The 19543-nt window shown below is 36.3% G+C and overlaps 1 protein-coding gene across 1 annotated transcript in view; it reads left to right on the top strand.

The window, feature by feature from the left end:
* Nucleotides 1-19543, top strand: part of LOC126284255 (uncharacterized) — an 88752-nt gene that overhangs the window by 26808 nt on the left and 42401 nt on the right. Inside the window, exons 2-4 of the mRNA XM_049983056.1 lie at nucleotides 5310-5408; nucleotides 6168-6329; nucleotides 11929-12065. Coding sequence (XP_049839013.1) covers nucleotides 5310-5408; nucleotides 6168-6329; nucleotides 11929-12065 — 398 coding nt within the window. The remainder of the gene's footprint in view (nucleotides 1-5309; nucleotides 5409-6167; nucleotides 6330-11928; nucleotides 12066-19543) is intronic.

Raw genomic sequence — 19543 nt, 5'->3', positions numbered from 1 at the left:
ATATGTTACATTGCATTTAGGAACTTTTGGGTAATTGAACATTTATCAATAATTACAGATTTCAAAGTAATGATGTAGATAAAATAGAAACAAACTTCCACATGGGAAAAATATATTAAAAACAAAGATTCCAAGACTTACCAAGCGGGAAAGCACTGGTAGACAGGCACAATTTGCCTGTCTATCGGCGCTTTCCCGCTTGGTAAGTCTTGGAATCTTTGTTTTTAATATAATTACAGATTTCTGTAGTTGTATATAATATATGTTTGGATGTAGCTGTATTGTGTTGATGTACTGGTGGATATTGTGTGGTATGACTCCTGTAGTTGATAGTATAATTGATATAATGTCATCTTTATCCTGATGCCGTATGTCCTTGACTTCCTCAGCCAGTTGGATGTATTTTTCAATTTTTTTTCTCCTGTTTTCTTCTGTATATTTTTTGTATTGCGTATGGATATTTCAATTAGTTATGTTAATTTCTTCTTTTTATTGGTGAGTATGATGTCAGGTTTGTTATATGGTGGTGTTCTATCTGTTACAATGGTTCTGTTCCAGTATAATTTGTATTAATCATCCTCCAGTACATTTTGTGGTGCATACTTGTATGTGGGAACGTGTTGTTTTATTAGTTTATGTTGTATGGCAAGTTGTTGATGTATTATTTTTGCTGCATTGTCATGCCGTTGGGGTTATTCTGTATTTGCTAGTATTGTACATCCACTTGTGATGTGATCTACTGTTTCTATTTGTTGTTTGCAAAGTCGGCATTTATCTGTTGTGGTATTGGGATATTTAATAATGTGCTTGGTGTTTATTGTTTGATCATGTATTGCAATTATGAATCCTTCTGTCTCACTGTATATATTGCCTTTTGTTAGCCATGTGTTGGATGTGTCTTGATCGATGTGTGGCTGTGTTAGATGATATGGGTGCTTGCCATGTCGTGTTTTCTTTTTGCAATTTACTTTCTTCGTATCTGTTGATGTTATGTGATCTAAAGTGTTGTAGAGGTGGTTATGAAATTGCAATGGTGTAGCCGATGTATTTATGAGTAATTGCTTTGTGTATTTTGCTAGTTTCTGCTCATTGTATAAAGAATTTTCTTACATTGTCTACCTGTCCATAATGTAGGTTTTTTATGTCAATAAATCCCCATCCTCCTTTCTTTCTGCTTAATGTGAATCTTTCTGTTGCTGAATGTATGTGATGTGTTCTATATTTGTGGAATTGTGATTGTGTAAGTGTATTGAGTGCTTCTAGGTCTGTGTTACTCCATTTCACTATTCCAAATGAGTAGGTCAATATTGGTATAGCATAAGTATTTATAGCTTTTGTCTTGTTTCTTGCTGTCAATTCTGTTTTCAGTATTTTTGGTAGTCTTTGTCTATATTTTTCTTTTAGTTCTTCTTTAATATTTGTATTATCCATTCCTATTTTTTGTCTGTGTCCTAGATATTTATAGGCATCTGTTTTTTCCATCGCTTCTATGCAGTCACTGTGGTTATCCAATATGTAATCTTCTTAGTATTATTATTATCATTACCATTACAGGGAAGTTTTCTAATACATTTACTATGTGTTGCTCCTGGTCAGGCACAACCTTGAGACCTAATCTGGTATGGCTAAACAAGCAGTATATAAATAAATATATAAATAAATAAAATAACTACAGTTTTGCCAATCAATTGTTGGGTATTTAATGTCTCTTCCAAAAATAACAGTATGTTTCGGAAACAATTGATTTTATAGTTTGTTGAAGTTTTCAATTACTTCTTGGGATGGGTATGATGGTCTATAGAACCTAATAATAATAATAATAATAATAATAAGAATAAGAATAAGAATAAGAATAAGAATAAGAAGCTTTTGCCTGCTTTCATTACTGAATCTTGCCCAAACAATCTTGCACACAATTTCAGTTTCCCTCTCAATGCATTTGATTTTATTCCCTACTGTGACAAATACTCCACCTCCATTTTCCAACTGCCTATCATTTCAATATACACATAAATTAATATCAAAAACGTCACTTGCAGTTTTGAGTATTAACCCTGTCTGTGGACCTAGTATTATATGAGCCCCACTATTTTCTAGGATTGCTTCAAACACTGAGACACTGTTGCAAATGTTTCATAGTGTGTTCATTTGAATTCTAATCTTCTCAACTGCGAGGGCCTTTCTTTTGCTATAACAGGAATGCTTTGATCTCCTACAACTGTTATTATCTGGACTGGGTGGATAGCCAAGTAATTCATAAAATTCTTATGTCTTCAAAGCAGCCCCCTATGATGTGTGGTACTCCTCATTCCCTTACAGGGAGACCATACAGCTCTCAGCCCAATGGCACAAGCCTGGGAAGTGGCACAGAACCTTCAAAGTTTCTGGTTCAAACCATCTATGCATTTCAGCTTTGTTAGTTTGTGTTCCACAGATCCCATGTCCGCTCCCAGTAGCTGAGTGGTCAGCGCGACAGAATGTCAATCCTAAGGGCCCGGGTTCGATTCCTGGCTCGGCCAGAGATTTTATCCACTTCAGGGACTGGGTGTTGTGTTGTCCTAATCATCATCATTTCATCCCCATTGACGTGCAAGTCACTGAAGTGGCGTCAAATCGAAAGACTTGCACCAGGTGAATGGTCTACCCAACGGGAGGCCCTCGTCACACAGATACCATCAAGGAAGAGAACCTTCCGGGATGTGAAATGGGTCAAGTTATGCATTAACAGAAGGCAAAGAAATCACTGGAATCTAATCTTTAAAGTGCATTAGCAATTGACTGTTACACTACACTGCTTAAAGCTACTCACTCATATTTATGTCAGCTAAAGTTAATAATCGAAATTAAAAACTGCTGTCTCCTCAGTTACAGTAGTATATTGTTGTTCACCCACTATTTATAGCTTAATATTGCTTGATTGCAATAGCATTGTTCAAAATAATATATTTACCTAGATCATGTTTAAAGTACATTACTTCTTGTCATACAGCATTAAAATGCACACTGTCATTTGCCACATAACTAGAACAACTTTTGTTGATGGTGTGAGGACAGCAACCAGCCACAAATTTACTTGCAGTTCCTTTATTCAAAGGAAACTGTTACCGGTTGTGAATCCTTGTGATTCATCCTCAGATGGTTTACATTCTTGGAATAATGTTATGAAAACAAACACTCGAAACCAACGTTTCACGACAATTAATCTGTAAAAAAAACACCACATCATAAAGGAAGCGTGTAAACCATATGAGGATGAATCACAATGATTTGAAACCGGTAAAGGCATCCTTTGAATAAAGGAAGTGCAAGTAAATTTGTGGCTGTTTGCTGTCCTAACACCATCAACATTTGTCTTCAAACAACAGCCATGGTCGCCATCATGTCATCATATGACAAAATTGCATTAGAATAACTTTCTAAACCTTGACTCCAGATATTGAAATAATTTCTAGAAAGAGTGACTGATGAGGCATGTTTTTAATTTTCTTTTGAACTGGTAGCGATACCCAATTTCTTTTTTATGTTAGTGTAGGGAATAGTTGAAACTAACTTGGATTGTCTTCACTCACCAAACCCCTATCTCCAGCTTACATATACCCTTCTTCAGACAGATAAAAAATCTTACCTACAGAGCAAACACAAGAGACAAATCAATCATTCACATTATGAACAGTGCTAACTGTACCTAATATGTATGACAAAGCAGACACACTTGGAAAGTGTGTTGGAGTCAGTGGTGAGATTTCCAAAACTGTGTTTCATACTGCTGTAAACTGTTTACACGTTTTGTTGCTTAGCATACTACATCATCTTATTTTCATGTCCCTTGTCATTTTTTATGGTTTATTTTGTACAAAACATTCAGCTAGCTGTGACCTTATATTTCCATTGTCAGAATGTTTAGCCCTAAGATTGTCTCCTCCTATTGTACCTACACTAACTAGAAGTAAGTCTCATATGAATTGAAACTTTAATGCTAAAATTGTCCATAGACTAACCTCATAGAAATATTTACCATTTATACTGAAATACCTGGTTTATTAAAAACAAAGATTCCAAGACTTACCAAGCGGGAAAACGCCGGCAGACAGGCACAAGAACAAAACACACAAACACACACACAGAATTACTAGCTTTCGCAACCGATGGTTGCTTCTTCAGGAAGGAGAGGGAAAGACGAAAGGATGTGGGTTTTAAGGGAGAGGGTAAGGAGTCATTCCAATCCTGGGAGCGGAAAGACTTCCCTTAGGGGGGAAAAAAAGGACAGGTGTACACTCGCTCGCTCGCTCGCTCGCTCGCTCGCTCGCGCGCGCGCGCACACACACACACACACACACACACACACACACACACACACACACACACACACACACACACATCCATCCGCACATACACAGACACAAGCAGACATCTTGCTTGTCTGCTTGTGTCTGTGTATGTGTGTGTGTGTGTGTGTGTGTGTGTGTGTGTGTGTGTGTGTGTGTGCGCGCGCGAGTGTACACCTGTCCTTTTTTTCCCCCTAAGGGAAGTCTTTCCGCTCCCGGGATTGGAATGACTCCTTACCCTCTCCCTTAAAACCCACATCCTTTCGTCTTTCCCTCTCCTTCCTGAAGAAGCAACCATCGGTTGCGAAAGCTAGTAATTCTGTGTGTGTGTTTGTGTGTTTTGTTCTTGTGCCTGTCTGCCGGCGTTTTCCCGCTTGGTAAGTCTTGGAATCTTTGTTTGTAATATATTTTTCCCATGTGGAAATACCTGGTTTGAATGATATAACAAAGAAATTAAATGATTATTTACAAAAACTTCCAAGTTTTACTGATGCCACAAGCAAATTGTTAAACGACCTAAACTTGATATTCTGAACCAAAATGGAGATGATGGGCTCGTAGTTAATCTTTGTACCACTGAACTAATACTCATCTTAAAACTGATTATTTCAAAAATTAATCAGTTTTAAATACTGGCAATAGACATTGCTGATCACCACGTAAAGCTCAAAATATGAAATTTCTAGATGCCAAAATGGATAAGAAGTGGAATTCTCAGGTAGATAAGCAGTCTAGACTTCTTTCCCACTATCAGGCTTTCTAAGATATAGTGAACTGTTAAACTGAACACTTAGTATTAATATTTCATTTTGTCATTATTTTAATAAAATGTTTGTTTTTAATTTTTCCAGTTTTAGATATATAACAATATGTTTTGTGATTATATGTCATGAGCATAGTGCTTAATTTTATCTTGTCAGCTTCCTTAAACATGTTTCTTAGATTATTGAGGTACTTACTATCAAAATTAATTTTCATTTTTAGTTGTTGCCAGTGTGGGATTGGACATACCTTTTCTACGAGTCTTGTCTTGTTACCAATCCATTTTACGGAGACTACTCTCTGACAGAAGAAGATTGCATTGTAAGTGCACATGATTTAATAATGTTTGTTATATAACACTTCATTGCAGCAGATATTTTACTCAGTTAGTATTAAGGTATAGTGGATTGTCTGAAACTTTTAGAACTTGTTGGTTGCTATAATTATACAGACTGTATAAATTTTAAAAAATCTACAAAATTACAAAGAGACAGACTGCCAATACCTACCTTCAAGGGTTGAAATTTTCAGTTCCAAGATCTTTGTCTCCCTTCATCCTCTGAACCTGTGCTCAGTGAGAACTGCCCTTCCTTTCAGACTTTGTTCCAGCTTTCCTTCTTGAAGTAGAAACTAGCAATTCCAAAAGACAGTAGTTGTTACTACATTCATATGTCTGTCTGACAGTACTTAGAATTTCACCTCCTGAACACAAATACATCAGCTCGTCTTTCTCCTTTACATTTATAGCTTCCTTTAGTGTATTTGCCTTCATTGTGTTAGATAAATAATCAATATGATACTTTATATTAACAAGCCATTCAAATGCTCTATCTTTTTAAATTTCATATTAACAAGCCATTCAAATACTGTGTTCTTTTTAAAGTGAGATAGTCTGTAACACCAATGAATAAAATACTGTATTAAATTGAGTATGAAATACATTACATTTCTGTTTGATTGTGGAATAGGTAAATTTCATGTCCATAGTGGTACCACACTGGCTGTGTGTGTGTTTTTTACTGTGTGCTTTGGGCTACTGCACTCTGGATGCCAAGTTATTTTGCAGGTGTCTGTTGGCAGAGTTGTGAGACGCTGGATGCCATTGATCGGGTTGGTGGAGTCTCGTACGAACAACTGCTAGACAACTATCTCAGCCGAGATGCTCCACTGATCGTTGTAGATGCCATGGACTCCTGGCCAGTTATGAACACGGATGATTTCTGGTTTGACAACATCACACAGGTTTGTGAATCTGTCAGAGTCCTTTATTAACTATAGCTGTAATGGATTACTATAATAAGCACAGCCTTATATATTTCAATCGAGAAGCAGCCAACTAAATCCACACCAGATAAATGTTCCATCAATGTCACTTTATTCAGAAATCAGTTACCTCTCTGCCATACTGAATAAGACTAACAGAGACTGATTGAGTGTACCAAAGGAGGACAGTGGGAGGGGTTACAGGTTTGTTTGACCCATTGGAGAATATTGTTGGATTGCCAAAATGCCTGAACTGGCAGATGCTGAAAAGAGGCATTAACTTCCCTGAACATTTCAAGAACTAGTATTAAGTAATAAAGCTAGTATTATATTACAGTCCCCTAAGTCATATGGACTGCATGTGCAAGATTAAAGTAGTTAAGATGGGATGTAATGGAAAATATAAACATTTATTTTAAAAAATCATTACAGCTATATTTATTAATGTAAGAATCTAAAATTTTGCATGTGTAAATCAAGAGCTGTGTTTTAATGGAAAAAATATAATATAATATGCAGGATTAATATTTTGCCAAAAATTTGAGTTTTTAATTTTTTTGTAGACTTTTTGATAAAAAGCCGTAACTGAAACTCTAACCATGCAATTAATCAGAAATTTTATTGTATGTCCTGAGAAGGTTAAAAGACCACTGAACTACAGTTATTAATTTATAGTATAAACTGTATCATTAACAGAGTTTTTAATTTTGCACATCCAAAATTAACTTTTTCTACATACAACCATCTAAAAATCAGAATGTAATTGCAGGATCTCATATTTTCTAATTCCAGGGAAACAGGGACATGTTGCAAACAGTTCCTGAAAATTTCATAGCATTAGTGCCTACAATTTTTCAGAAAAGGCTTCTAATAACGTAAGAAATCTGAAACAGAGTAAATGGGTGTCAAAGATTTTCGTCTCATACTTCTACATGTAATAAGTTTACCTCAATTTTCAAATCCTCCATACTGATACTCCTCATCCTCCAGGTTTCTCTTCGCTTCTCTTTGAATTTGGTCTGCAGCTCGTGGTCTAGTGGCTAGTGTTGCTACTTCTGGATCATGGGGTCCCGGGTTCGATTCATGGGTGGGCTGGGGATTTTCTCTGCTCAGGGACTGCATGTTTGTGTTGTCCTGATCATTTCATCATCATCATCATCATCATCATTTGTGACAGTGGCTAGATTGGACTGTGAAAAAAAAGAAATTGGACTGTGAACAAATTGGGACTTTGCACAGATGCTGATGACTGTGCAGTTGAGTGCCCCACAAACCAATCATAATCTTCAAATCTGCATGGCCTATATTTGCAGGTAAGACACTGATCTGTTAGCTTTCTTCACCCAGCTCTGGTTGATGGTGTAAAATGCTTTTGTTGTGAACACACCAGTATCTATATTGACTCTCCTCAGTACTTCAGTTCTGCCATTATTTCTGTTACTGTAACATAAAAGTGCATCATAAACACCTATTTTGAGTACTCCAAATTAAATTATTGAGGCTTTCATTTTCATTTTGTGTATTTCCATGAATACATTGAGGAAGTGTCTTCATGGAAATCAGGGTTTGCATTCATAACAGGTTCTGGTAATGAGTGTTTATGTGAAAACATCTCATTACTGTTGATGAACTTACACCAGTCATCTTTTGGACACAGACTGTACATTGGTGTTTGGTCAGTGGATGGTTTGTGTAAAAAACTGCCCACACAGCTTGCCTCATTGCCTCTAAATTATGTGTGTTTTTCCTGATAGTTCTCCCATGAAACACCTGAAGAGAACAAATTTCTTTCAGAGTAAGCCTTCTTTTTGCTCCTAGTGATTTTCCATCCTCAAGTACTTCACCTTTCTTCTCCTTCATCAAGCGACAAAGCCTACCACCAAACCTCTTTTGGATGTGGCCAACAGATTCCAACTTTTATGCTGTTGCATTGTACAGATTTTATCTGTTAAAACTTTGAATGAAGTAGTCGTCATCATCAAGGTTTTTAGTATATCTCATACCATACTGGTCCTCAGATGTGGAGAACATCCTCACAACTGCAGCAGCCTCCATGCCCCCACTTGAGCCTCTATAGTTTTTAGAACATGCTACTGCGTGCTTTTCTTGTCAATTTCTCACTGTCTTCATTGTTGGACATTTTCCTTGTTGCACACTGGTGGCAGTATTTAGACATAATTTCTACATCTAAAACTTGAGTGGAGTCAGTACCAATAACAGATGCAATTCCATACAGAGATGTGTGACCCCTTTTCATCCAGGTCCCATATACAGACACACACAGGTCAGTAACATTTATAGGAGACTGACTGTCATGAATATATATCCCAGGACCTATTTCTTTTTGGTTTGTTTCCACAAATTCCTTCAGCGCTTTCTTCATAGAAACTTTGGCAGTATTGCATACAGCATCAGACATTTCTTTATTTTTTCAAACCTTGCACAAGGTGGAGACATGTTCAGAAAACCACAAAAGAAATTACCTCCTTCCCTGTCCTGTCCAAGGCATCTCAGACCATATGCTAACTTAAAATTGCTTTCATAAATACCAGTGTCAGTTTTCTGGAGGAGGAAAATGAAAATTCATAGCCACAAGAAATACAAATTAATTTAAAATCACAAATTCCTACTCTTCTTTCTTCGACAACAATCATGCATTCCTTATTTTTACAGGCAACACATGAACATGAAAACTTTGTAGCCTGACAGAGAAGCTCTAAATCAAAAAGTGTGAATCCATTGGAATCCATATCATCATCATTCATGCATCTGTACAATTCTCATGTCTCGATGCTGAAGCTGAGAAGCTTATGTTTATCATTTCAAGCTGCTTCCTCTTTTTTGTTGGTAAACCGATTTCCATAAAACTTCAGTTTCCTAAACAGTTTTTCCACCATCCATTGTGTGTTAATATTGTCAAAACATAAATAAACCATATGCAAGAAAGTTTTCAGGCAAAGATGTAGATGCCAGCCAGAGATATAGATGTCAGCCAAAGATATCAAAAGAAAATAGCCTTCACACTGACAAAAATTCCACCGAAGCAAGCAGTTTCCCAAATTTCAGAAAAGATGGGAGTACAGGGTTAATCAGTTTAACAATTGAAAGGCATTCGCAAATATGCCATTATGATAAAATTCACACACAGCAGAGATTAAACTGTGCAGATCAAGAAAATAATAATCTTGAAAAATTGATTTTTTTGGACCAAAATTCATTACATCCCCCTTAAAGCATGTGCAGAGTTATTTAAGAAATTGACCTCCCCACACCCCATAATATCATGGATGTGGAGAAACCATGATATATGCTGCAGTGGGATGTCTCCTGCCCTTCACTTCAGTGGTTTGCAGAGTATGGATATAGATTTAAATCATGCATATGCATACATATAATGTTCTTCAGTAGTATAGTCTAGGCTGATTATTCACAATTCCTTTTTTTCAGCTTTTTAACTGTCTTTAACTGTCTTTGACATCAATTAGAGTTAAGATTCAAACAATGAATCGAAAAGTTTATTTACCAACTGTCAGTAGTACAATGATTCAGTTTTACACCTATTCCTAAATCTATCATGGACATCATCAATGCAATGGAACAGCAAGGCTTCCTCTTGAAGCAGCTAAAGAAATATATCATGAAACCTGTAATGCTTCCACATAAACAAAACCTATGAAAGCCAACATCTCTAGCATGGCATGTAGCCATATGGAAAATAAGGGAAGCTACAGATGACATGGTCTTACAGGCTGACAAACACAACTGCAACTGTGGTGCTGTATTAGCAGGATTATTTCAAGAAGGTATAAGGGCAACTAGAAGACAGTGCATACAGGAAGATCAATATTAGTGTGCCAAGACATTGGAATTGGAAACTGTGGCACTCCTCAAAAGGTCAGGCTTGCCAATGAAGTTGTTAAGGAGCTATGAGAGAGAGCAATGGTTCAACTGAAACTTTTTAGACTTCTGAGTTTCACGAAGATTGGGTGCCTGTATGCTCTATTGTTACCAATATTGGTTCCCTGATATACTCACTTGCTAAATACCTGAAGGATATGCTTAGCTCTTACGTCAGGAAGTGTCCACAACATACCAATGATGCCATGGTTTTTGTTGTGCATCGTAACAAGTCCAAGCTTATTGGCCATAAATTTAAGACACTCACAACCAATGTTTTAGGCATGTCTTGGCATCAACATACTTGATTATTAAGTGATTACTATGAGCAAACTGAAAGAATAGTCTGAGAGAGTCCACTTTTATCAACTGCCATCAACATTTATACTGAACATTCTGAGGAGGAAGCCATGGAATCAATCCAATGGAAATCTACCTTTTTTTCCAGTATGTTGATGACACACTTGCCATGCAGCCACATGGAAAATACAAGATGAATGATTTCCACATACATCTAAATTCCATACACTAAGACATCAATTTTGTCATGGAAGTTGAAATAGATGAAGTGCTCCCCTTTCGGATGTCACGGTAAAAAGATGAGCATGCAGAACTTTGGCCCACAGCATTTACCAGAACAACATGCATACCAACCTATACTTACACAAATGCAGCTGCCACCACCACCACATGCAGAGGAACAGGGTCTCAAAACATTGGCACACAGGACTGTCTCTTGCTGATAATGAGAGTCTCAACCAAGGGCATAAAAATCTGAAAACAATGTTCTGGAAGAATCACTACACAAAGTGGAAAATTTGGAGAGCCCTACATTCTACACTGACTGTAAAACAGACAGAAAGAGGAACTTCAGGAGAATGCAGCCATTGCATTTGTTCAAATTTGTGGCACATTGCCCAGAAATGTGGAGTGAATTGTTTGTAAGTGCCAAATGAAGGTCTTCTACCAACCAGCTAAAACAGTGTTGGGGATGACCTCGGACTACATATGTCCATAGTCTATCAGATCTCCTGACAATGTGGCAAGAAATTTTTGTCAAATGTGCATACTATCAAATATCATTGCTGTGAACGCTAACAGCACATCAGACTACATCAGTCTAACATCAGTTCGAAATCAATGCCTACCAGAATTACTTGAAGTGGATTACAACCATACTGGGGCTCTGACGCTGATGTCTAACTTCAGTACTGTCTCGTTCAAAAATCTACAGAATTAGAGTATGAGAACTGCTGATCGAGCTGATGGGACAGGCTGAGCAACAGCTGAGATGTGGCCAGCATGTGTTCCTGGGTGCAAACTGTGAATGGAGTGACATGTTGTAATGGGGTGGGGAGGGGGGGGGGGGAGGAGAGAGAAGGGATAGGAGATGATGGATGTGCCCTAAGTGCCAGGTCAGGAGAGAGGAGGGAGAGGAGATAAAAGCCCTGTACCACCGCCTAGGCAATCAGTTAAGTAGCCACAGCTTATAATGGCAAAGTGACCGCTTGCCAAAATATTGTTCCCATTGTACACAGACATCCAGCTGTTTACCTTTGAAATATTGTCATGAATTATAGCAAAAATATTTAAAAAGCATTTAACTACCATTTTCACAGTGTGTTACATGCATCCTCTTTTTCATCAGAAAGTAATTATGATTTTTTAAAATTATTTACAGCTTTATCTTCAGGATGAGAAACTTGCAGATACTGTACCCTGCATCCTAACAACAAATTTGCGACCTGGGTCTTCAGACTTGCATGTAGTTCTGCAGAGAATACACAGTTTGAAGGTGGAGAAATGGTTTGTGCACTGGTAAGTTCCAGTTCATTCCACATAGTATGTAGACTTCCTTCATTTATGGCTGTGCAAGATAGTGTGTGCAGTGCTCTCTGCCAAAGTGGTGCCAGATAGAAAAACTATACCAGGCTGGTCAATAAACACATTTATTTAGGTTGGAGAGTGAGTGAACAGAATTTAGTCATTTTAGAACACTGAAAGTAAACTGAGAAAGAAAAGATGAGCAGATAACACAAGTTTACTATGAACATTTCATTGCTCCTTATCTGTGTATATTTATGAAGTACTCAGAAACTCCCCTTGGAATTAAACACTCTGCAGGAGTACCATGTTCCTGTGCGTAAGGTGAATATATGGATGGAAAATTGAATTGTCTGTGACTAATGTTGAAGTTCATACAAGCTATAACTATTTTAGTGATGAAGGCTCTATCTTCTTCTGTGCTTTAAAACCAATTGTGAATATTGCAATGATGCTGCTTTTTTCGGTTTTATAAAGCAGTTTTTCCCTTGGGACTGCATTGTTGGTGGTTCAGTGCGACATTTATATGCAAAAATTTTAAATCAACATTGCACAAGGCCTCCTGGATTTGCAGAATAAGCCCATGGAGAAAGTGCTGCACACAACACAGGTATAGGTACTGATCATCCAGTATTTCATTCATTCATTCATTCATTCATTCATTCATTCACCACTCTCTGTACATGCCATCAAGGAGGAGAACCTGCAAGGGTGTGTAACAAGCCATGGTATACATAAACAAAAGGAAAGAAATGACAGAAATGCAAACTGTTTTCTGAATTAACAGTAGACTCATTCTGTACTGCTTAATGTTCTTCATTCTCATGATAGCTAAATTTCATCCTGAAACCTGCTACTTTGATGTGAGGTATTACTGTCTCCTCATTTATACCATATAGTTCCTGTGTATCTGCTAAGGGTAGCTTAATATGTACTTGACAACAACAGTGTTTTTCAAAGAATATGTTTACCTACATCTGTAGACACAATGTTATATCTAGAGTACATTACTGTTTTGCCATGCAGCTTTGTCACACTGCTACTAACCATGAAGTTAACAGAACTTTTTAAATCTTGAATCTAGACATTCAAATACTTCATAAAAAATTAGCTAATAAGGTGTATTTAGTAACTTTCTACAGGATTCGTAGGGGTTCCGAAAAGCTCATTTTATGTTAGGTGGGAACCTGTTGAATGTCTTCTCACCAGAGTATATTACTCCATTCTGCACCCTAAACCTGGAGGTTTGTGTCTTGTACTTTGATTGTGTAAGCTACAAATCAGTTGAAACTAAATTTTTTTGTTGGTAACAAAACATGTTAACAAGTAAATGTACTGGTAACTGAGTGCAAGAAGTTAAAGATCATTAAAAAACCTGTAAGATGTACAGTTACCTATTTCACATGCTATTGTTACTGCATGATTTTGCTGAATAACCACTTACTTTCACTTCAGGTGCACTTGAGTTTGGGCCCTTACTTGTCATAACCAAGTGTAAAGTTTCTTTAATTATTCTTTAAAGTATTGGGAAAGCATTTCTGTAAGTTAGACAAGAGTTGGCAAAGTATCAATCCTTGTAGGACTACATGTATCAAGTTTGGGGTCAGTTTCATGGCTGACACGGTTTGTCCACGAGAGCCTGTGGTTTCTGTTATCAACGTAACAGGGATGCCATTAATGCCATAACACTTTGTTCAGTAAGTTGAATTTTGTGGTCCACTCGGTGTTGCAAGGTCACAAAATATATCAAAGGACAATTTTTCTTGTTTAGCTGTGCCAGTACTTCATTTGTGAGGTCTTCTGTAGCAGTCTGTAGAGCATCCTGTACAAAAGCTGATTTGAGATGCTGCTTAAATACATATGCCACTTTCTTAAAAACTTCTGAAAAGACTGGAAGGAGAAAATGGGTGTAAGATTAGTTTGCTTATCTCCAGTTTTACATGTGGGTGTCTGAACAAAATATTAAAGTCTGTCAGGAAACATGTCCTTAGTCATTGATCGATCAATTTATTGATTGCAAAGACAATTTAAGGTATTCTACCAGTTCAGTAGGATATTTTAATATTTGCTAAAAACACTATCATAGTCAGCAGAATTACAACTGTTTTGTTGACCTGCTGAATTTTGTAATCTTTTTAACTGTTGTAATTTTTAAACAGATGTCTGTTGATGCTGTTTCCAGTTTCTCCACAAATAAATGTAATGCATCTTTATCTGGTCATTTATTTGTAGAGGTTTTATGATATTTTCTGCCACTTTCAGGAAGTAATTATTGAATTTGCTGGTCAATAATTTGAAGAAGTCACTGTTTTTGCCAAAGAAATTTTCAGGGGGCTGAGTTACATTTAGATTACTATTTTTGTTCCCTTCTTGTTTAATAATGTTTGAAAGTGTTTGTCTCTTATTTTTTGAGCATAGTGAACAAGTTTCACCTTCTTAATAACGGCATGGAGTGTCTCAGAATTCCGATGGTAATGGAATTTCAACTTTTGACTACAGCTTGTCCTCTTGATTAGATACATCACTCTCTTCCTACTACTAGATATTTTAATTCAAGGAATTGTCCAACCATTGTCCTTGATTCTGTTAAGCTTACTCTGGTTTGTTTTAGGAGAAAACAAGACATAAACTACTCTACAGATATATTTAACAAAGATTAAATTTTTTCATCAGCACTGTCTGTTCTGTAAACAATTTTCCTCTGATTTCTCTGAAAATATTGAAATACAGTCCTTGTTTATGATGTTGTTATACAGTCCTTTTTCTATGGTATTTACCCAGCTGGTCAGAATTATACTGATAATGTTTAATAATAGTAATAGTAATAGTAGTAGTAGTAATAATAATAATAGTAATAGTAGTAGTAGTAATAATAATAATAGTAATAGTAGTAGTAGTAGTAATAATAATAATAGTAATAGTAGTAGTAATAGTAGTAGTAGTAATAATAACAATAGTAATAGTAATAATAATAATAATAATACCCTGTGGAGGCTCGGGAAAAGAATAGGTCTTCGGGATGTTCTGCCAGTTGTAAAAGGCGACAAAAAGAACAAACCGTTAATAGGGCTAACCCCCCTTTTAGTGTCATTCATTGGTTCAGGACAGAACTATTGAAGCCTCGGACAAGAGCTGTCATGGTCGGGGACGACGCTTGAACCCTATGCCCGTCGACAATGGTAACGACCCTGCTAGTCACACGGAAAATTATTTAAATCCAAATAAAGGGGTGTTTTGCAGGACATGCTCTCTGCAACCACTCCAGAAGGAAAACAAAGACAGAGAATGAGATGGTCAGATGAAGTTAACCGACATCTCATATTCTGTTATTACCAAGCAACAAACTTGGGAACCAACACAACTGGATGCAGATCACAAGTATACACAGATTTATTACCAGATACCCAGAATTAAAATTTTTAACAGAACAATGACTAGCTGATCAGATTCGTGTAATAATAAAAAATAACAGGATACCCCAGTCAGAATTAGAAAACATCAAACAACAAATACAACAAATACTGGAACAAAATAATGTGCAGTCAGAAGAAGAAGAAGAAGATACATTAATGAATGAATAGAAGAAAAATTTCAGCTGACATATATAGAATACAAAGACACAAATACAGACATTAGACCATTCTTGAATAGACCACCAAATAACCCACAAGTTGAAACAACAATAACAACTATCAACACAATCATACTCAACAAAATAAATGAAAATACAACTATAGAAGAGTTACAACTACAGCTTTATGTAGGAGCACTCACTACACTAAATATACACACTAGGCAGAGATCAGAACAAACCAACACACAGAAGAAACCCACAAAACCAGCATGGCAACACAGGCTACAGATCAGAATAGAAAAACTGAGAAAAGACATTGGACACCTAACACAATTTATAAGAAATGAAATATCAGACAAAAAACGAAAAAGGTTAGGTTAAATCCCACAACAAGAAGCAATAGAGCAATTAGATGAAAAGAAGCAGAAATTACAAGCATTGGCCAAATGACTTAGAAGATACAAAAAAGTGAAAATAGAAGGAAACAAAACCAAACATTCACCACAAACCATAAGAAATTTTACCAGACAATAGATAACACACGCATTAAAATAGACAATCCATCAAACATAACAGACATGGAACACTTCTGGAGCAACATATGGTCAAGCCCGGTAAACATAACAGGCATGCACGGTGGATACAAGCAGAAACAGACACATAAAAGATGATACCACAAATGCCTGAAGTGATAATTTTGCAACATGAAGTCATCTGAGCGATTAATTCTATGCACAATTGGAAAGCCCCTGGAAAAGATAAAATATCAAATTTCTGGCTAAAGAAGTTCACCCCAACACATTTACATCTAACTAAATTATTTAACAGAATTGTTGGGTTCAAATTAATGATGATGTAAATAAAACAGAAAGAAACTTCCACATGGGAAAAATATATTAAAAACAAAGATTCCAAGACTTACCAAGCGGGAAAGCGCCGGCAGACAGGCACATGAACAAAACACACAAACACACACACAGAATTACGAGCTTTCGCAACTGGCAGTTGCTTCGTCAGGAAGGAAGGAAGGAGAGGGAAAAATGAAAGGATGTGGGTTTTAAGGGAGAGGGTAAGGAGTCATTCCAATCCCGGGAGCGGAAAGACTTCCCTTAGGGGAAAAAAAGGACAGATGTACACTCGCACACACACACACATATCCATCCGCACATACACAGACACAAGCAGACATCTGTCCTTTTTTTCCCCTAAGGGAAGTCTTTCCGCTCCCGGGATTGGAATGACTCCTTACCCTCTCCCTTAAAACCCACATCCTTTCATTTTTCCCTCTCCTTCCTTCCTTCCTGACGAAGCAACTGCCAGTTGCGAAAGCTCGTAATTTTGTGTGTGTGTTTGTGTGTTTTGTTCATGTGCCTGTCTGCCGGCGCTTTCCCGCTTGGTAAGTCTTGGAATCTTTGTTTTTAATAAATTATTTAACAGTTACATTGCAGACCCATACACATTCCCTGATACACTTACACATGGAATAACTTACCTGAAACCTAAAGATCAAGGAGACACAGCAAACCCAGCTAAATATTGCCCCATAACATGCCTACCAACAATAAACAAAATATTAACTTCAGTCATTACACAGAAATAAATGACACATATAACACAGAACAAATTTATAAATGAAGAACAAAAAGGCTGCTGCAAAGGAGCATGAGGATGTAAAGAGCAACTGGTAATAGACACAGAGGTGACATATCAAGCTAAAACTAAACAAAGGTCGCTACACTATGCACACATTGATTACTAAAAATCTTTTGATAGTGTATCCCACTCATGGTTACTACAAATATTGGAAATATACAAAGTAGATCCTAAATTGATACAGTTCCTAAACATAGTAATGGAAAAATTGGAAAACCACACTTAATATCCAAACAAATTCAAATAATATCACATCACAGCCAGAACAGATTACGTGTGGAATATACCAAAGACACTCATTAAGTCCTTTCTGGTTCTGCCTTACTATGAACCCACTATCCAACATGCTAAATAATACAAATTATGGATATAATATTACTGGAAAATACCCACACAAAATCACACATTTGCTATACATGGATGATATAAAACTACTGGCAGCAACAAATCAACAACTCAACCAATTACTAAAGATAACAGAAGTATTCAGCAATGATATAAATATGGCTTTTGGAACAGACAAACGTAAGAAAAATAGCATAGTCAAGGGAAAACACACTAAACAAGAAGATTACATATTGGATAACCACAGTGACTGCATAGAAGCGATGGAAAAAACAGATGCCTATAAATATCCAGGATACAGACAAAAAATAGGAATATATAATACTAATATTAAAGAAGAGCTAAAAGAGAAATATAGACAAAGACTAACAAAAATACTGAAAACAGAATTGACAGCAAGAAACAATAGAAAAGCTATAAATACATATGCTATAGCAATATTGACCTACTCATTTTGAGTAGTGAAATGGAGTAACACAGACCTAGAAGCACTCAATACACTTACACAATCACAATTCCACAAATATAGAATACATCACATACATTCAGCAACAGAAAGATTCACATTAAGCAAGGAAGGAGGAAAGGGATTTATCGACATAAAAAACCTACATTATGGACAGGTAGACAATTTAAGAAAATTCTTTATAGAACGAGCAGAAACTAGCAAAATACACAAAGCAATCACTCATATAAAGACATCAGCTACACCACTGCAATTTCATAACCACTTCTACAACCCTTTATATCACATAACATCAACAGATATGAAGAAAGTAAATTGGAAAAAGAAAACACTACATGGCAAGCACCCGTATCATCCAACACATGGCTAACCCGAGGCAATATATACAGTGAGACAGAAGGATTCATGATTGCAGTACAGGATCAAACAATAAACACCAGATATTACAGCAATCATATTATTAAAGATCCCAATACCACAACAGATAAATGCAGACTTTGCAAACAACAAATAGAAACAGTAGATCACATCACAAGTGGATGTACAATACTAGCAAAAACAGAATACCCCAGAAGACATGACAATGTAGAAAAAATAATACTACAAAAACTTGCCATACAACATAAACTAATAAAACAACATGTACCCACATACAAGTATGCACCACAAAATGTACTGGAGAACGATGAATACAAATTATACTGGAACAGAACCATTATAACAGATAAAACAACACCACATAACAAACCTGACATCATACTCACCAATAAAAAGAAGAAATTTACACAACTAATCAAAATATCCATCCGCAATACAACAAATATACCGAAGAAAACAGGAGAAAAAATTCAAAAATACATCCAACTGGTTGAGGAAGTAAAAGACATGTGGCATCAGGGTAAAGTTGACATTATACCAATTATACTATCAACTACAGGTGCCATACCACACACTATCCACCAGTACATCAATGCAATACAGCTACATCTAAACATATATAATATACAACTACAGAAATCTGTAATTATTGATAAATGTTCAATTACCCGAAAGTTCCATGATGCAATGTAACATGTAAGATACAGTTAAAATGAAGTCACACTTGCTCAAGATCCACATCACTTTTATTTTTGACCAGACATAAAGTGTAAGAAAAGAAAGAATAATAATATTTATTCAACATCAAATAATCAAATACAGTCCCTATAAATAATCTGTCATCGTCCTATAAACCATTTTCTACTGGCATTATAATTAAAGCATTACGAATGTTCCATCAGAAAACAAACTGTAAATGGCTATTACTCTATGTCCTTCAATCCTCATTGAATACTTTACTATGTGAAAATAATTCAAAGCAAGACAACTACTACAGTACGCACTCTTGATGATCTGTACTACCTAACAGAAAATTAGTCCCCTCTAACAGTGATT

Source organism: Schistocerca gregaria, chromosome 8 (assembly GCF_023897955.1).
Source record: "Schistocerca gregaria isolate iqSchGreg1 chromosome 8, iqSchGreg1.2, whole genome shotgun sequence".
NCBI classification, from domain to species: domain Eukaryota; kingdom Metazoa; phylum Arthropoda; class Insecta; order Orthoptera; family Acrididae; genus Schistocerca; species Schistocerca gregaria.
The sequence above is the reverse complement of the archived record's forward strand: the minus strand, read 5'-3'. Positions and strand labels throughout refer to the sequence as shown.